Source organism: Mesocricetus auratus, unplaced genomic scaffold, assembly GCF_017639785.1.
Source record: "Mesocricetus auratus isolate SY011 unplaced genomic scaffold, BCM_Maur_2.0 Super-Scaffold_100003, whole genome shotgun sequence".
NCBI lineage: Eukaryota > Metazoa > Chordata > Mammalia > Rodentia > Cricetidae > Mesocricetus > Mesocricetus auratus.
Window position 1 is genome coordinate 87,202,078 of NW_024429188.1, and position 15,189 is coordinate 87,217,266.

Below are 15,189 nucleotides of genomic sequence, written 5' to 3' on the forward strand. Positions count from 1 at the left end.
AATCCTGATAGTCATCAATCTGAATAAACATTAGTCTGAAAGACAAGGTAGAAAAATTACCCACAATGCAACTATATCCTATTACTACTCTTAGTCAACACAGGTAAACACTTATAGGAAAGAAAAATAGAAATATTGGCACCAAAACAATAATTACAATTATTGTTTCTTTTTAATTTGTCATTATGTTAAAAGGACTATCATAGAATCACTATGTGACTCAGCCTATCCACTCTTGGTTGGAAATTCAAGAGAAAAAGTCAAATGTCCTCAAGCAAACTTATGCAAGAATGTTCAAGAAAGCATTATAACAGAGGCAATGGAAGAATGGAAATAAATCAAACATTCATCAAGTGATAAACAAGATGTGAAAGGAAAAGTATCAACTCAGGACCCCAAACCAAATTCTTAGCACAAAGGAGATTTATTTGAGCCAGAGGTACAGAGGAACATGGAACAAGAGACAAAAGACAGGAGACAGAGGACAAGGGAGAACGGGAAGGGGAAAAGGGGGAGGGGCAGGGATGTTTCTACCAGATGACAAAGGACTGCCCCTGGATAGAGAGGAGACAGATGTAGACCACAGTAAAAAGGTATATAAAGTTTATAAAAGTACAGGGGGAAACCCCGTGTTAGGATGAGGCATTTAATATTAATTGAGTATGATAATTAGGTGAGTCAAAGGGGGTTTTTGATTACTATATTTCAATACTTTGATAGCTGGACCTTTTTATTCAGCCTTAGGAGGAAGGATTGGCCAAATAAGGCAATGGACCTTGGGGTCTAGCTTTAGGAATATAATCTAATGTTTTTAAGCCAGGCAGAAGGAACTGGGGAGAAGAGCAAGGCCTTCCAGAACTACATTCTTGAGTGGGTTAGTGTCCCTTCAATATGTGTTTTAATTTGTATCCAAAATGGAATACTATGCTACAATGAAAAATGAACTACAGACACATGGTACAACATGGGTAAGTCCTGAAAGCATGCCGAAGAAGTCAGAAACAAATTGTCACACATTGTTTGTATGCCATTTTTGTATTCTATTTACGTGGCAGACGCAAAAGAGAGATATCTATAGAGAAAGATTAGTTCTTTGCCAAGACTGAGAGTTAAGGCAATGCTAAGTGACTAACCATGAGTAAGAGGTTTCTTGGGGGAGTTGTGGAACCATAGAACTCAAAGTCAATTAAACTCAGTTTTAAAATTTTAAAATTGTGGAATATTTGATCATCAATGAAGAAATCTCTGAAAGTGAATTCATACCAGGTGTGTGTTTTAATTAATTGCCTGGCACTGGTCTTCATTAAAATACGATTTTCACTCTCACTATAAAAAGATGGGAGGGAAATTGGGCTATTTTTCATTTACACTTTCCCACAAGTGACATTTTAATTAGTCCCCCAAGAAAAATGTTTTGTTCTTGCTTTTCCTGTTCGGAAAGCCTAAAGCATATGTTTCCCCTCAGGAAAAACCGTTTGTTCAACTGTTGGAGGATCAGTGTCAACTCTCATTCCCTCATGAGACTCTGCTGGGTCCATGGGACAAGTGGATCCTATTTGCTGGGATTAGCCTCTCAGACACCAAGCATCCCACCATGATGATCATGTACTAACTCTCTGAAATGGTAGGAAAGCCCCCATTAAATGTTGTTTCTTTTATTAGATGCCTTATTAGATGCCTCAGTCAGGCTGTCTCTTTACAGCAATAGAACAGCAACCAAGACGCCAGAACTTCTCACCCATACATATGAAATAGGCTACACATAAGTACTCAGGTAAGGCAGGAGTCAGCAATCTACTGTCAGTGGACCAAGTAGGGCCTGTGGAGTTTTTTTGTATAGCCTACGAGTGAAAAAAATGGCTGTCATGTTTTAAAATTGTTGAAAAGAGCCAGAAGAGTAATGTTTTATGATACTCCAAATTACATGAAATTCCAATGTATGTGTCTTTAAAGTTGTATGACAGTTCATTTAGGTATTATGTTTCTTTGCACTACAACAGTAATGGTGAGTGGCTGTGATACATACCATAGAATTCACAAGGATTAAAACAATCACTGGCCATATACACAAAATATATGCCAAACCTCCTACTATTTTTTGTTTTTTCCTTTCTATAGAGGTATGTCCTTTAATCTCACTTTTTTCCACCTAATTTTTATTTTAAGCATATAACCAAATAACACACATGAAGTAAATGACTTCAATAATAGAGTAGTGGAGACATTTAGAGATGAAATATCCACTGACTATAAAATATGAAGCACATAAACTAGGTTCACTAGAAAAATATTTAAATTGCACTGCTATATGACCCCAATATTATTAAATAGTTTTAAAATGGCAAAAGTTCAACACATTTTTTGATCATTTACTATCCCTTAAGACAGGTCAAAAAACATTTTCTTAAAATTCACATTGATGTGTCATGCTTCAGAAGTCAAACTCTTGCTATATCAAAAATTGTGCATTAATACTTCAAACCATACTGTACAAAGGATAATCAATACTTTACTGATGTTAGAGGTTTTTATACTTTGATGTAATACTTCTTTGTGGTACAGGGAAGATAGGTGACTTTTCTTCTTATATTTTTCAATTTTTAAAATACTTTATATTTTTATTATTACCACATATTTTAACTACTGAATTATTTGACTTAAATGATGCTTTATGATCCTTTAGAACTTGCTTTGTGTGTATTTTCTTCCCTAAAATCAATGTGATGTACCAAGGACTCACCCTATAGTAGAGATGCTTGTAAATAAAAATCTCAGACATCGCCGGGCGTTGGTGGCGCACGCCTTTAATCCCAGCACTCGGGAGGCAGAGGCAGGCAGATCTCTGTGAGTTCAAGGCCAGCTTGGTCTACAGAGTGAGTTCCAGGACAGCCTCCAAAACAATACAGAGAAACCCTGTCTCGAAAAACCAAAAAAAAAAAATCTCAGACATCTAATATAAGAATCAAAGGCAACTTTCCAAAGAAATTTATTAAAATGAAAAACAAAATGGTGCATACAATTAAATAAAACATTATTTCTAAGAATCTTAGATCACCCTCATAGATTCCTAGGAGTTTCTATTGCACTAGGTTTCCTGGGAGTTTCTATTGCGCTAGGTTTCCTGGGAGTTTCTATTGCACTAGGTTTCTAGCTCATCCTAGAGATACCCATGATACCAGCTTTCTTTCCCAGTACTCTGACTCCATCCTCCCCTCTCCTGATCCCTCCTGTTCCATATGCCCACTCCCCATCCAGACTTCTCCCCACACCCACTTGTGGTGTCCGTTCTATTTCCCCTTCACAATGGGATTCATGCTCCCTTGAACCCTCCTTGTTACTTAACTTCTCTGGATCTGTGGGTTACAGCGTGATTATCCTTTACTTTATGGCTAATATCCACTTATAAGTGAGTACATATTATATTTGCATTTCTGGGTCTGGGTTACCTCACTCATGATGACCTTTTCTAGTTCCACCCATTTACTTGCCAAGTTCATGATGTCATTGTTTTTTAAATCTGAGTAATACTCCATCGTGTAAATGTACCACATTTTCTTTATCCATTCCTTGGTTGAGGACATCTAGGTTGTTGGGATATGGTAGAGCATCCTTTGGGTATATGCCTAGGAATGGTATAGCTGGTTGATGAGGTAGGTTTGTCGATTTCAAATTTTCTGAGAAACCATCAAAATCAATGAAATGATTTCTAATGATATTCTCCTATACTCATAGAACTTTGCCTATCCCATTGTGTAACATTTAGTCTTCCTGCCAGCCGCCTGCAGAGCTGTCTGAAGCCCCAATAATACACAGGACGCTATATTAATTATGAAACTGTTGGCCGTTTGCTATGATTTCTTATCGGCTAGCTCTGACTTAATTGTTGGCCCATAATTGCTAATCTGAATATTTTCATGTGGTCTTCACTTACCGGAGAAGAGGGTCTGGACCTCTGGCTCCTCTGGCTTCCTACATCGTGACTGCGTGTGCCTCTTTCCCAGAATCCTTCTCAACTCCTAGTTCCACCTATCTTGCTTCCCTATTGGCCAATAGTGCTTTATTCAACAACCAATGAGGTAAACACATACACAGGACCTCCCCCCATCACCATTGTAATCAAAGAGGATTCACCCAGTAACTGATGAAAACAAATGCAGAGACCCACAGTCAAACATTAGGCTGAACCTCAGGGAATCCTGTGGAAGAGGGGGAGGAATGATTGTAGGAGTCAGAGGAGTAAAGGGTAGCACAAGAAAACCAATATAACCAACTACCCTGGGCTCATAGGGCTCAGAGGGACTGAACTGCCAACCACAGAATTTTCATAGGATTGATCTAGGCCCTCTGCAAATGTTATAGTTGTGTAGCTTTGTCTGTTGTGGGACTCCTGAAATAGGGAGCAGGGCTTTCTCTAACTCTGTGACCTGCTCCTGGGACCATTTCTCCTTCTGGGATGCCTCCTCCAGACTTAATAGGAGAGGAGGTACCTAGTATTACTGCAACTAACTGTGCCATGACTGGCTGATATATTTGGGATGGCTGTCCTTTTCTAAAGAGAAAGGAGTAGGAGTGGATTGGCAGAACGAGTTTCAGAGATTGGGGAAGGGACTGGCAGGAAAGGAGGGGGAAATCTGTGATCAGGCCTGGAAATATTGATTAATTAATAATAAAAACCACTATTTAACTGCTCTCTAGAGTATTCTGTCAGGAGTTAATATGAGAGAGTGAGTTCAGAAATGCTTTGAAAATGCTGTATACTTTTACATAGTTTTAATTTCCTTCAGCAACTGTAAAATAAGGAAAAGTTTCGAAAACATAATTTCACCTTTTTAGGAAACTAGTAATCACATGAATATTTTAAATTATAGAAATAAGCAAACATATTTATAGAAATATAAACCTTTTGAAAGTTCAAACACTTGTCAATCATTTTTCAAGTATAGCAAGAACATATGAAGGTATGGATGCTGGCTGGTCTTGACACAAGCTAGAGTTTTCTGAAAGGAGGGACTGTCAATCGAGAAAATGCCTCCATAAGATTCAGCTGTCCTTCCCCTATAATGAGAATGATGTCTAACTTAAATGTCATTATAGAGCCTTCATCCAGTAACTGATGAAAGCAGAAGCAGAGATCCACAGACAAGCACTGAGCCAAACTCCTGGAATCCAGTTTCAGAGAAAGAGGAGTGACAAAGCGGTCAAGACCATCCTGGAAAAACCCACAGAAACAGCTGACCTCAGCAAGTGGGAACTCATGGATCTCAGTCTGACAGCTGGGGAACCAACATAGGACCAAACCAGGCCCCCTGAATGTGGTTGTCAGCTAGTACCACTGGGCAATCTATGGGGCCTCTGGCAGTGGAACCAGGATGTATCCCTAGTGCACGAATGAACTTCGGGAGTCCATTCCCCATGGAGGGATACTCTTTTATCTTAGATACACAGGAGAGGGCCTAGGCCCTGCCCCAAATGACTTGACAGATTCTGATGATCCCTCATGAAAGGCCTCAGCCTCCCTGGGGAAAGGATGGGGAAAGGGTTGGGGGTCGTTGGGTGAATGGGAGGATGGGAGGGAGAGGGAACTGGGATTGATATGCAAAATAAGATTGTTTCTAATTTAAATAAAATCTATTAAAAAGATTCAGCTGTAAGGCATTTTCTTAATTAGTGACTGATGGAGGGCAGGGCCAGTCCACTGCAGGTGGTACTATCCCTGGGCTGATGGTCCTGGGTTTTATAAGACAAAGGCTGAGCAAACCATGGGGAGCAAGCCAGTAAGCAGCACCCCTCCATGGCCTTCTCATCAGCTCCTGCCTCCAGGTTCCTGCCCTGTTTGAGTCCCTGTCCTGACTTCCTCCGGTGATGAACAGTGGCACGGAAGTGTAAGCCAAACAAATCCTTTCCTCCCCAAGTTGCTTAGGTCATAGCAATATTAACACTAATTATGACAACAGGCAAATGCAAGAAACGCCTATAAAGACAACCAATGACCAGTGGCAACAATTCTTTTTCAAAAAGAAAATAGTTAATGTGCTGAGAAAGAAATATGCAATAATTTCCCAGCTGTTTGAACTGTTTAATAATAGCTATTACAGTAAAGTGTGAAATTAATTGCTGCTAAATAACACATGGCATGGATGCAGAAAAGAGAATTACATATGCTCTGCATTATTCCCTGTGACAGGCTGCTAGAAGTTCATCAACCCTACTTCCTCTTCTTTGTTTCCTATTCCCTTTGTGTTTTCATGTAACTGACGTACTTCTGGCCAGTGGAATGTGGCTAGAAGTGATGCATTTCTCTTTTCAAATTGACCACTGGAGTACTGCTGGCCAGTAGAAAGTTAATAGAAGTGATGAGTACCTCTTTCCAGATTGACCACTCCAGTACCTGGTATGCTCCATTTTTCTCCTACCAACTGAAGGCACTCTGCAACTAGGGATAGGTAGCCCAAAGAAGCAAAGATCCTTCACTTCTTGGAATATTTACCTGATCAGGAATACCCACCTGGGATCCTTCAGGATCATTGGTTGTTTTGTATACAACTCCATTTTCAGGTAGTTATTAGCTAACATAAATGTTACTGAATCTACCAATGTATAGAAAACTAGAGAAGTTGTGCCCACTTAGGAAAAATCTTGCCTAAGTGGAGGAATCTTTTAAATGTATACTAGGTTCTTCCAACAATATCCAAAAGTATCACCGATGAGAAATTTGTTTCCTTAACTATATTTAACTCAAAATGGAAGTGATGAAATTTGTGTTGCAAATCTATCCCTCTGGTCAAGAAATTAGATGACACATTTGTAGCAGTGTTTTGGAATAGCCTTAAGGTCTGGGTTCAGTTTACATTCAATCACTTGTAGATGAAGTTAAAGAGATGGCAATTCTTTTTTCTTACAGTCCTAGGTTAAAAATAAATCTTAGAAGTTACTTTACATGGTTCCACTTGAGTGGACAAGATGGCTCTTAAGCGACAGAGAAATTATCCTCAGAAATATAACTGCCCTTAATCTATGCCTGGGCTTCTAGAGTGCTGAGGCATTAAGATGGCTTGATTCTAGAAATTTAAGGGCAACCTGAGCAATATATTAAGATATAACTTCTCAAGTAAAAAGGAAAGGGATGGGAAAGAGGGAACAGAGGAACCCTGAGTGTGTAAAGTCCTGAGTGAATGCAGAGTGTTGGCATGGATACAGCCATGATAAGGATGAGGACCTCAGAACCATGAGATATTGGCAAAGCTTCCCCATAGGGGCCAACCTTGAAATTGGCAAAGATTTATTCCTCTGGCTCAAGTACAAGTGTTCACGAACAATTGACCAGTGTGGGTAAAAACTAGACACTGCAACTCCCTCCTCTCAAATGTTTGCAGCCTGAGAGGCTGACCTATAGACATCCCCCACCCAGATTACTCCTTTTTCCCATGCTGTATGTACTAACATGCTTGGGATGCAACTCAAGGAAATGCCACTCAATCAAAAGAGCAGTACCTCACCTGAACCTAGCTTTTCTGTGACTGCATCTGTCATTTTTACACTTCCCTCACCACCCCTACTCATGGTTTCTGGACCAAGCTTTGCAAGTTACAGCAAAGAGGGAAGAGAAAAGGTAAAATAAAGGGGAGGGGCATGTAACTGCTTCTGTAGTTTACCCAGGTATGGCACTGGGCTGCATAATAGCTAATTAGGATCTTTCACCAACTCATTCTTCAAAGGCAACAAGCACCACCCAGCTCCCTCAAAAGATTTTTAATAAACGGAAATCAAATCAGAGAATAATGGGATAGCACAGAGCAGAGCGACATTGCTTTTTTATTGAATAAAGAAGGGAAAACACGGACATCATAGAGCAAAGGCAGCTTTCTGGTGAAGCTGCTACACTTTGTGCTAAATAATCTCATGAACCAAGAGTATACAGAATACACAGAACAAGTAAGTTACCTCAACAGCAAAGGAGAAGGGAGAGAATGCACATTGTTTAAGATAAAATTTGATCAAGTGACAAATTTAGTTGCTCAAAATTTCTAGCCCTTATCCACCTAAATTCAGTATGGTTCTACATATGTGTTCGGTGTTGTCCATACTGAATCCCCATTTCACAGAAGCTGCTTTTTAGAAGATTTAATTGTTTTAATTTCACATTTATTTGATATAGTATTCAATTTTTAAAAGTTAGTGTTTGATATAAGTATGTGTATATTTATACACACTACAAAACCCCAAATCAATTCTTATAAGTAGAGAGGTCATGCTTCCCTCCCCCGACACTAATGTTGTGAATTTCAGTTATTTCTCCTGTGTGTCTAAGAAACTTGGTGTGTTCTTAATGCACCCACACAGTCAGATGGGTTGACAGATGTGTCAAAAATACTTTATGAAAAGAGGGAGGTAGCTCATGCGAGTTGGCAACCATTTGTGTATTGTTTCTTGCTGGAGCAGGCTGCCTCCCTTTGACATCTTACAGTTAAAGATGAGAGGAAAACTTCTATACTCTGAAGCTTAGTGAGCACAGTTGTACATTTACTACGATTCACCTTCAACTTGGCCTATAATGTAAGATGACAAATACCTTACACCCAGTACACAGCATGAAAAAAGTACTGAAGAAACATTTTATAGACAGCTTCTATGGGATATATTTCCAGGATGGTTTGTTACCACTTTATAAACATTCTAGGCCATACAAACATCACAAGTAACATCAATGTAAATTTTTTCCAATATCTGTATCAATTACTGGAGGCTAATTCTAACAGATATACTACTTAAGGGGGGAAGAAGATAATCATGACACATTTCAAAGAGAGCAATATAGCATTTCAATTGTAAGGGTGATCAGGGTGCAGAAAGAGGGGACTCTCTAGAAGGTGATGGTGTGTTGTCTTCAGGTGGAAAAACTGTAAGTGTACAAGCACGTATGCCACCAAGGGACTCGGGAAGATCAAAAACCTTATGCCACTCATCTTTCTCTGGGTCGTATTTTTGCACTATCTCAACCATACAGCGATTATTCCAAGAATATCCACCAACCACATAGATCTTATTCTCAAAGACAGCAACCCCAACATCACTTTGCCCTCTTAACATGGCAGCAATTGGGGTCCACTGGTCAAGGATAGGTGAATAGTATTCACAGCTCAGGACATCATCATAATCACTGGTTCCCCGGAAATGGTTGCCTCCAATGACATACAGCCTATCACCCACTGTACACATGCAGTGTAGGCCTCGGACAGTGGTCATTGGTGCCTTCTGGATCCATTTGTCAGTATCAGGGTCAAAGCACATGAGTTCCTTTTGGAAGGTGTCATGGGTAATGCCTCCTAGAGAAGGAAAATAATAGGCATGAGGTAAAGAGATCACAACAATATAAAAGTAAGGCTCTCCCATAGATGCTTAACTTTTAGCTACATTTTATGGCATGTTATAGCTTACAAACAGTAAATTTATGAATATCATCACACTATAGTTCTTTTAACAAAAAATAAAGAAAATGCCCTGTTCAATATTTTAAGATAAATGGAAAAGGTCTTATATTATTATAGCGACTTTCTCAAGTGGAGATTGATTATACTTAAGAAGCTTCAATGAATGGAAATATATCTTGGTCACCATTAGAGTTGAGTCTTCAGTAAATGTGAACTACAAAGCATCAGTCTGTTGTGACATTTTAGTGGATAAGCTACGGGTGCTGAGCAATGGACTAGAACACTTGAAATTCCAGGTTCCCATTAATTCCTTTTCCAAATCAGAATACACATTCTGCTTAACATATTAGGATTATGAATCCAAAGCAGAATATTTATTAAAAAGGGTTGAAAGTCTCATGCCAGTAACATACCAACCAGGAAGACTATGTAAAATTGTTGGGTTGGTAGAGTTTGGGATGAAAAGGAAGAAGGTGACTTCTACTATCTGCTTTGCAAAGCCAAAAAATTGGAATTCTGAATATTATATATGTAACAGTTGATTGTTGATTAAGACTAAGAAACATTATTCAACCTATGTAATGAAAGTATCAGTCTCTACCTTCAGCAGACAAGGAGCAGACCTAAGCTAATCTTTAGCTGTATCATTTGAAGAGCTACACAGTGGCAAGACAACAACCAATGAAGCATAGTTTTTCCATGCTTTAAATCCCTACTATAAAGCAAAATACTGGTTGCTTTTGGTGGTGGTGGTGGTGGTGCTATACAAATCTGCTTGGTTCCTAGCCTGACATCAATGTGGAAGATGACTTTTTGAAACACACAGTTACACCAAAGTGCCACTAAAACCACTCAAATGTCAGTTTTGCCTTGAGAACTGGGAACTCCCATTATAGTATTAGAGAACTTACACACATGAAACAGATAGATGATACAGTATTATTTCCTTTGTGGCTCTGTCAATATAAGATGCCCCATGGTCACTCATGAATTGAACCTTGGAAGCCTGCCAATCAAATGCTACAGACCTTTCACTAATCCTTTTTAACTACAGACATCATAAGGCAGCACTCTGTGACTCATCATCCCCTTAACAATTGCGTTCTCTAAGAATAAAACTGCTTGCCTGGTATTGGTAGGCCTTCAACTAGGGGAAGGAAGAAAGAAAAAGACAGAAGGATAGGAAGGAATGAAGGAAGGAGGAAGAGAGGGAGGGAGGGAGGCAGGGAGGGATGGATCGAGCGAGCGAGGGAGGGGTAAGATAAATAAAATTACCTAAAACATTAAATGTCAATATCAAAGGTGATCATTACGTTAAAACATATTTCTGAATTCTACAAAAGGGTAATTCAAACACAAATTTGAGAATGAAGGTTGTTAATTGAATACTGAATAAACTTGAACCATTTTAGAATTTTAATATAAATCTATCTCTGCATGTAATGGCACCACAGTATAATTCCATTATAATATTAAGGGGATATTGTGTGTGTGTGTGTGTGTGTGTGTGTGTGTGTGTGTGTGTGTGTGTGTGTGTGAGAGAGAGAGAGAGAGAGAGAGAGAGATGGGTTACACTGAAAGAAAGGATTATGCATGTTTTATTTACAACATAGCTTATATGTTATATAATGAAATATTTCCTAATATGACTTAGACAAATTTTAAGGAAAATAAATTACTATGTGTGAATGGAGAATATGATTGGTGTTTATTGAGGCTCTAAAAACTGAACTGGCAAATCTAAACGCTTTCCAATTTCTTATAAATTACACATGTAGAGCTGAATGGGTTTTCTCAAATCATTTACATGCAAAGGTACACACAAAATTCCTCCTAAAATATAAATTACATTTTGACTATTATTTTCCAAGAATTGTTATTATTACTGGCACTATATGGAAAGATCATATAACTAAATGTATAAACACTATTATGTTATGTTCACAGGGTAATTGTCTACCTGAAATATACATGACTCCTCCATACACAGTTCCAGCATGGCCATAGTGAGGCTCATTCATTTTCGCAACATAGGTCCACTCATTTGTTTTTGGATTGTAACATTCTACTGTAGCTGTTAAAAAAAAGAAATACAGTGATTTTTTATCTCATTTTTCTTTTTAGTAGAGTAATAATAATATACAAATCTCTGAAAATGCATAAATCAATGAGAGATCTCAGAGGGGCTCTTATAATTTTTGAGACTATGTTAATATCAAACATTAAGAGATGTTACATTAGGCTAGATACTTTAAATATCTAACACATTATACAACTGTAAAAATCACTAATGATGCTTTTCTGTAATTTGTTTATATCTTTAATTTAACATTTCTCAATTTTCTTTGCTCTAAAAATACAGGAAAAGATAAAAAAAATCACAAAGAAGAAATAGCACGTCAACTGTGAGTACCAATTTTGACGTAGTATACAGGAAGAAACATCACTATGAAAAACCAATTTCCCAGTTGAGCCTGAGAGTATTATCACTACAGCAACCACTGCAACCAATACTACTCTTAACCAAAAGATGACTGGCAATAAGCTGTTAAATTCTTTATCAGTCAGACTTCATGTCAGTAATTAATCTGTCATCTTCAACATAAAGTATTTCGGACAAGTGACCTCGATTACTTAAAGTATCTTTCAATCTATCCATTGTTGGAAACCACAAGATAGCACACGACAGCAGTTCAGGCAGATAGCAAATGTGGTTCTTTTTACAAGGAAAGCTATAGGGGCATGGATTCTAATCGACTTGATAGGTTCAGATTATTTATTACAGACATGGCAAAAAGTTAATCCATTCTTTATTTCCCTCGACCCTACCTTTTCTTTTCAACTGACAAAAACAACAACACTATGCAGGGAAGCATAACAGCAACCTGAAAAGAAAATTTACTTCGGCAGGTTCCCTTCAAGCTTTATGATATAGTTCAAGCCAGTGACATGACACAGAAAGTCGAAGGTTTAGCTACTCCAAACCAAATGCAATCCCAACTGAAGAGTAAGCCTTTAAAGCAGATTCACCATTTACCTACAGGCAAATGTGGGGCTGGAGGAATGGCTTTTCTGTTCTCTGTACTAATCTCATTTCTTCCATCAGTTCTATGCATTTACTTATACAAAGTCCTTCTGCTTCTCCCATCCTCTCCATATGTTAGCACTTCTCACATCTCTCCAGTAATTTTCTTTTCCACTTCCTTTAGGATTTTTCTGCTTTTATTTAAAAAATCTTTCACTATTTTCATTCTGATCTATTCTCTCGATGTCTTTTTATTTATTTATTTTTATTTTATTTTCCAGTTTAAATTTAGATAAGAAACAAGGTTGCTTCACAAGTCAGTTCCAGGTCCCTCTCCCTTTCCCTCCCCTCCTCCCATGCCCTCCCCCCAACCCCCCTGTTATCCCCTCATTCCCCCAGGGAGGGTGAGGCCCTCCATGGGGGTGTCCATAGTCTGTCATTTCATATAGGGCAGGGCCTAGACCCTTCCCCAAGAGTTCAGGGTGAGAGTGCACCTCACATTGTTCTATGGGAGTCCAAAGTCCGTGTGTATACTTGGGATGGGTACTGATCTGCTGCCCAAGGCTCAATAGATTACCTAGGCCTCCTCACTGCTCTCGATGTCTTATATGAGGCACTAAAGTCTTTTCAAAGTTTGTAATGTACACATAATAATGACATATTTACAGCATACAATACTATTCTGATGTGTGTATACATATATGATGACCAAATCAGTATAATTAGTATACCTGTCACCTGAAATACACATTAGCTTTTATATTGTGATGCCTTTTTAAGCACTCATTTCTATTTGCTTTAGCATGACTATCACCTGACAAGCAAATGCACTAAATGTACACTATTCTCACATCCTTTTCTTTCTTTCACACATATACAAAGGGACTTAGTATGCTGAGTGGCATGCAATATTAGAAAAGTAATAAATGGACAAAATTTCTCTGAGAAAGCTATCTAATCTCACATCTTAACAGGAGATTTTAAAAAGATTTCCAGGTATCACCTTCTCCTGACTAGCTATATGCTTCTCTTAATGCAACAGTTTTTCCTTGAACTTTGAAATTTCTCCATTATAACTGCCCTTTCATGTATCTATTTCCACCTCTCCTGATGCAATTTCCATTATTATTTTTCTCTTATTCTTTTTATGATGGAGTTAGAAATTAAATAGCTAATGTCTGTGGTTGTTAATATTCCCCTATATGAAAAGATAATGCTGTTCCTCTGTCAGTAAGGTAATTGAATTCTTCTAACAGGGGTTGTAAGGATCCATCGATAGTTTCTCATGCAGGGGTCTCTTGGTGCAAGGCAGATACTCACCTCAGTAGCTGGGTAATTGCCTGTCAAACCTAAACTTCCATCAATTTCCTTACGTTAAGTTTCCTTAGCTTTATTGTCAACCTTTAAAGTCCTTCTGTGTATAACTGCTTTTATTAGGAAAATCAGTAAGTGTTCATTGTGAAAATAAAATGCAGCTGATTCAAAATTTGACACGCACATTCTAATTTCTGTCTTTCACTTTTGTGCAATAAGCAGACACAGATATTGTCCAAAAGACTGACGAGCAGAGGAGGGCAAAGTCAGTACAAGGCAAGGAGTTGGAACCATAAAGTGATGGTTACAACCATAAGCGCCAGGGAAAATGCAGGGTAGGTGTCAGCAAACTTCAGTCCCTGCCCAATACAGCCCCCTGCCCATTTCTGTATGGCCTACAATGTAGTAATATGAATGGCTTTCAATTTTTTAAAGTTTGGAAAAATGAACCAAAGGACTATTTTGTAACATGAAAATTATATGAAATTACAATTTCAGTGGTCATAAATAAAGTTTTATTGGAACCAAGAATCAAGTATTTGGTTCTGAATTATCTACAAGAGTAGCGCTTTTGCTCTACAAGAGTGGAGCTCATTAGCCATGACAGAGAATTAATACCCCGCAAAGCTAAAAATAGAGTTTCTTGGACTTTACAGAAGTGTTATGAACCCTAACCTAGATACTCAACTTCAGTGGTCTAAGGTCCTGCTGTGTAACTTAGAGACTCTTCATTCTCCTAACTATAATTAGAATGCTTGTTCCTTCTGTCTCAGGGACCCTCATTTTCTATCAAGATCAAGAGCAAATCTTAAGAGACTCTAGATCTAGTAATCAGCAAAACCCCAAATCCATTAAACAATCTGGGGGATCATTTAATACATTTTAGTAATTTTATTGCATATTTATTTGAAAATTTGCTCTTCCTGTTATTTCACCATTTGAAAACTCCTTTTTAAAATATGTAACTGAAGTGAAAGAATCTAAGCCATTATAGTCTTCTTCAAAATAGAAAACCTCAATGGAAGGCCAATTTCTTATACAGCACTACAGTTTAAAATGGTTGGGGAAAAGAACCAAAGGACTGTTCTGAAAAATGCCAGAAATAAAAATAAAATCCCTTTTCACTTAAGTAGCATCTGCTATACACTTATCCCATTTTCCTATTGTAACCAATATCAGGAAAAGCAGAATGCCCAAGGAATTACATTCCAGCATTATATCAGAATGCAGGTATAGAAACAGTCTTTGTTTTATGTACTACAGACCTAGATACTTTTCTCCTTAGTCACCTGCTACATGCTCCATGAGAGAATTTTTAAAGGCCTAGTATATTAAAACGATCTATCATGACTTACAAAGTTCGCCACTGTTTTCCATTTATACATGGGCAATGGATATTGTGTCCATGAAGAATACAAGATG

At 38.1% G+C, this 15,189-nt stretch overlaps 1 protein-coding gene across 7 annotated transcripts in view; it reads right to left on the bottom strand.

Annotated features, from left to right (window-relative positions):
• Window positions 1–7,793: 7,793 nt before the first annotated feature.
• Klhl13 (kelch like family member 13) overlaps window positions 7,794–15,189 on the bottom strand; it is a 172,473-nt gene continuing 165,077 nt past the window's right edge. For all 7 annotated transcript variants that reach the window (XM_013122808.3, XM_013122803.3, XM_040744534.1 and 4 more), the window contains 2 exons: window positions 11,389–11,502; window positions 7,794–9,323 (listed from right to left, as the gene is read on the bottom strand). In XM_013122808.3, the coding sequence (XP_012978262.1) occupies window positions 8,836–9,323; window positions 11,389–11,502 (602 nt within the window). In that variant the 3' untranslated portion in view covers window positions 7,794–8,835. The remainder of the gene's footprint in view (window positions 9,324–11,388; window positions 11,503–15,189) is intronic.